The 4,384-nt window shown below is 35.2% G+C and overlaps 1 protein-coding gene across 1 annotated transcript in view; it reads right to left on the bottom strand.

The window, feature by feature from the left end:
* Window positions 1-498: 498 nt before the first annotated feature.
* Window positions 499-4,384, bottom strand: part of LOC104982230 (multidrug resistance-associated protein 4-like) — a gene marked incomplete at its 3' end in the record, with an annotated part of 6,452 nt that continues 2,566 nt past the window's right edge. Inside the window, exons 2-3 of the mRNA XM_010831566.1 lie at window positions 1,041-1,213; window positions 499-604 (exon numbers count right to left, since the gene is read on the bottom strand). Coding sequence (XP_010829868.1) covers window positions 499-604; window positions 1,041-1,213 — 279 coding nt within the window. The remainder of the gene's footprint in view (window positions 605-1,040; window positions 1,214-4,384) is intronic.

Raw genomic sequence — 4,384 nt, 5'->3', positions numbered from 1 at the left:
TTTTTTTTTTTTTTCTTTTAATCTGCCATGCCATGTGGCTTGTGGGATCTTAGTTCTCCAACCAGGGATCCTTGGTCCTTGGCAGTGAGAGCATGAAGTCCTGATCACTGGACAGCCAGGGAATTCCCAAAGGTCTCAGTTTTTGATTATGGTAATCTAAAAATAATGAAACAACTGTGGCATAGTAAAAATGATCATGTTCTACTACTCTGAAATATGGAGACTTATCTTGGATTTGGAATATTTTCATGGTTGGCCATCTTTAAGAAAAATGACAGTGTAAATAAACTTTTAATATGAAAATATGCAATTATTGGATGTATTATTTAATAGTACATTCTGAATGTATAATTAAGTACCCAAGTTATTGTCAGGAATGGAGAAAAATTAAGATAAAGTTAACTTATTAGAGGTTCCTATAACGTTTTACAAGGAAGGATATATTGTGAAATTGAACGAAAATGGAAATAACTGAAATTCCACAGGTAAGGCTCTTACCATTATCATGTCACTGTCAGTAATGGTGCTCAATCTGTGTGTGATGGTTACCACAGTGCACTGGGCAAATTTCTCATGGATTGCTTTTTTTATTAACTCATCAGTTCTGGAATCAAAGAAGTTCAGTTTAGTTAGTAAAGACAGGAAAAGCAGACTTAAGACTTAAAGATATCATATATAATAATGATTTTTTTTTTAAATCCATGCTTTATGACTTAATCTTGTTTCTGAAAAACTAAGTATAAAAAGTCTACTTACAAATTTACCACTTTTCATAAAGCAATGGGAAATATTCTTCCCTTGAAAGCTTGAAATTATCAGAAGCTACATTTAGGAATTTTGCTCTCATAGGAAGTCTCATAACAATATTAATACCATATAACATGCTTTAGTTTCTTTCTTTGTTTTCTAGAATTAATCTTATCAAGATATTTCTTTGGGACAAAGAGAACACTTGAAAACATTTTTAAGCATCATTGAGAATTTTCCATTTACCGCATTTAAAATTCAGATTCCAGGCTTCATGGACCTCAGCCCCTTACCTTGGATCCACATTAGATGTGGCTTTGTCAATAATCAATATCTGATTTGTCTTGAGAATAACTCTGGCAAGACATACCAGTTGTCTCTGTCCAACACTTAAATTTGATCCTGTTTCTGCTAAGGTAGTATCCATTTTACCAGGAAGACCTTCAATTGTTTCTTTAAGTTGTACCTGTGGATACAGAAAGAAGAACATTTTCCTACACAACTTTCTGCTGAAGGAGATAAGCCTAATATGCTAGAGTTTTGACATCCTCAGGACTTCTTGTGTATCTTACATGTACAGCCACCTGATGGGGAGAGCTCCTTCCAAGGAGCGTTCACTGAGAAAGATGGTGGAGTCAACTCAGGACAGAAAGATCTCAGTGTCCCCTATCCCTGCCATAGGACATCCACCAGAAACCCCACCAGGGATTAGTTAAGGAAGTCTCTCAAGAAATGAAGCTATTTCTCCCAATCTGATCTAAACAGAAAAGTTAAAAGGATCTTTACAGTTTTCCCAAAGTATATTTTGCCTAGGTGTTAGTACACTAAGGGAAAAAAATTTTTTTAACAAAATTATTGTAGGAAGTATGGTTGTCTAAAGATATAATCTTATCAGTACTTTGCCATTTTGGAAGACCTAAAGGTTTTAAAAAATACAAATTCAAACAATGGCAAACTGTACCTCATATATTACTAAACCTGGAGCCTACTTTGGCTTTAGTTCCTTCCAAAATTTAACCCCATATCTGTTTTACCAGTCAACTGGATTTTCTTCAATATCATAAATGTTTTGCAGTGAGAAAACTCAGGAAAAACAGGACACAACATAACATCTTATTTCCCCCAGACCATGGCTATGGGTGGTGTTTATATTAATCTACTCTGAAAAAATTGCAATCATTCTGTATAATAGGCTCCAGTTTCAGAGAAACAGACATAGAGAACAGACCTATGGACATGGGGGGAGGAGAAGGAGAAGGGGAGATGCATGGAGAGAGTAACATGGAAATTTTCAATACCATATGTAAAATAGATAACCAATGGGAATTTGCTGTATGACTCAGGGAACTCAAACAGGGGCTCTGTATCAAGCTGAAGGGTGGGTTGTAGGGGAGATGGGAGAGAGGTTCGGGAGGGAGGGGACATGAGTGTACCTATGGCTGAATCTTGTTGATATATGACAGAAAACCACAAAATTCTGTAAAGCAATTATCCTTCAATAAAAAAATTTTAAAAATTGTAATCATAAGATTAAATAAAATAAACTTTTAACTGCCAGAGATAATCTGAAAGTCACTGATTGGTAGGAGTCATTTCAATGAGTATTTGTTTTGGAGAAATATTATGGAATAAGAACCAAACCCATACTATGCTTGAAGTTAAAGAACAAAAAGTCAATATACTTCAGATTAAGAGACTAACAGATTGATGAGTGATGGACAGTGATCAGGGACCCAGAATTACAGTGTCAAATAACAAAACACTAGGGGTAAAAGGGCAACATTTTCATGGTATCCTAAATGCTGGAGTATTTCTATGAACATGATCCTGAATCATGCTCCTGATGGAGTTCAAGCTCAGAAAGAGGGAATTCTGATTTAGGTTTAAGTATGGCATTGATATTTCCAGAATCTAAAGGGTAAGATTTGGATTGTGATGCAAGTGCTTGTGGTGAAAATTATAAAATGGAAGATGTCAGCTTAGTCACCCCCTTTCCTCCATTACAAGGAAGAGGACTTAGTGTTCTATCTATGAAACAAATTCATACATCTGCACCCAGTGATGGGACTAATCCAAGGTGTGACAGTGGCAAAGCTTTTATCACTTTTCCTTCTGAGCTGACATTAGTAATCTTTGTACATCAAATTGGTCTTTCATAAGACTGATGTCTTAACTTTAAAGAAATAATCTCACACTTGCTCTCAATTTGGATGATATCTCATCACTAATCTGTTTTTTTGTTTTGTTTTGTTTTTTGTTTTTTTACTTTCCTTCAGGTCTTCTACTTTGGCCTACAAGGACTGAGGCTTTTGTGAGGTAGAATGTTTTCCAGTAAACACTGCTTTCTGAGACTGTGAGAATGAGACTAACATGAAGATGAAATAATAAAGTATGTACTTGTAACATCGTCAGAGTATAAAATGAGTCAGTATGTGTAGAGTTTGTAGTGGTTGATACAAAGAAATCAACAGATATTGCCCATTATTAATAATGCTGTCAGCTGGCCTCTCTTCATGTTCTGCTTTATTTTCTTCTTCACATGTATCAGCACTGAGAATTTATTACACATGCATTGACTGGTTTTCCATCTTCTCCACAAGAGTTTAAGCTAAATGGTAGAGACTTTATCAATTTTGATGACTGTGATGATCCTAGAATCTGCAACTATGCCTGTCTAAAGGTCTCTCAATAAATATTTGTTGGATGTATGAATGAAGCTATAAGTGCATCTTATCTTGTGACATCTGTTCCTATAAATTAGGAAACAAATCCATACAGATAATTTATATATAGTACTATTTTCTTACTAAATGGAAGTATAAAAATATATATTCTTCTAACAATTAACTGGCTCCAAGATAACATAACATCATAATGTAACTGTGGAAGGCATTTTAAAAGTTATAATTTAAGGAAAACAGAGAGAATACTCTTGAAAACTATATATCTCAGTATAAAATGCTTGAGATTGTTTTTGAGCTTGGGAAAGTAATAAGCTACAGCAAAACTGAAAGTAATAATCTGAATTTATAAGACAACCACTTCTATTATCATGATTTCAGAGTAACCTACTATATATACTGTATCTACTAGCCAGGTGCCAATGCCCCTCACAGGAGATCGTGAGATGTCAGATGGTCTCCATATTTTGTAGAATCTTCCTACTCTTCAAAAAGAAAGGCTGGTGTGGGTTGGAAGAGACACTGAAATGCAATCAACAGATGGAGAAGAGCTTTTACTAGAGCAGGACCAGCAGTAAAGGAAGTAAGTGGGGAGCCCGTTCACCTAAATACAAGGTCCTGGGAAATGGACATATGAGCTGTCTCCACAGCCAGGATTGAATCACGTGATTCCTGATGCACAGGCTGCTGACACCCAGATTTCTGAATCTTGGTTTCCTGTGTGATGAGACACACTTGTGTCCTAATAGAGATACTATCAACATCTAACATAACTGGGTTATTTCTTCACAGTTTTCATGCCTTATGAAATATGCCATCCTTAGTTGTCTATTCCAGAAATAAAGCTGTTTTCTTTTTTTAACAGAAGCAACATGCTGCTGATTATTTTCAAGAGTTTTTGGTTTGTTTATTTGTTTTATAACTAGAGGATAATTGTTTTATAATGTTGTGGTGGT

The sequence above is a fragment of the Bison bison genome, unplaced genomic scaffold (assembly GCF_000754665.1).
Source record: "Bison bison bison isolate TAMUID 2011002044 unplaced genomic scaffold, Bison_UMD1.0 scf7180017864527, whole genome shotgun sequence".
Lineage (NCBI taxonomy): Eukaryota > Metazoa > Chordata > Mammalia > Artiodactyla > Bovidae > Bison > Bison bison.
This window is presented reverse-complemented; position numbering and strand designations above follow the sequence as displayed.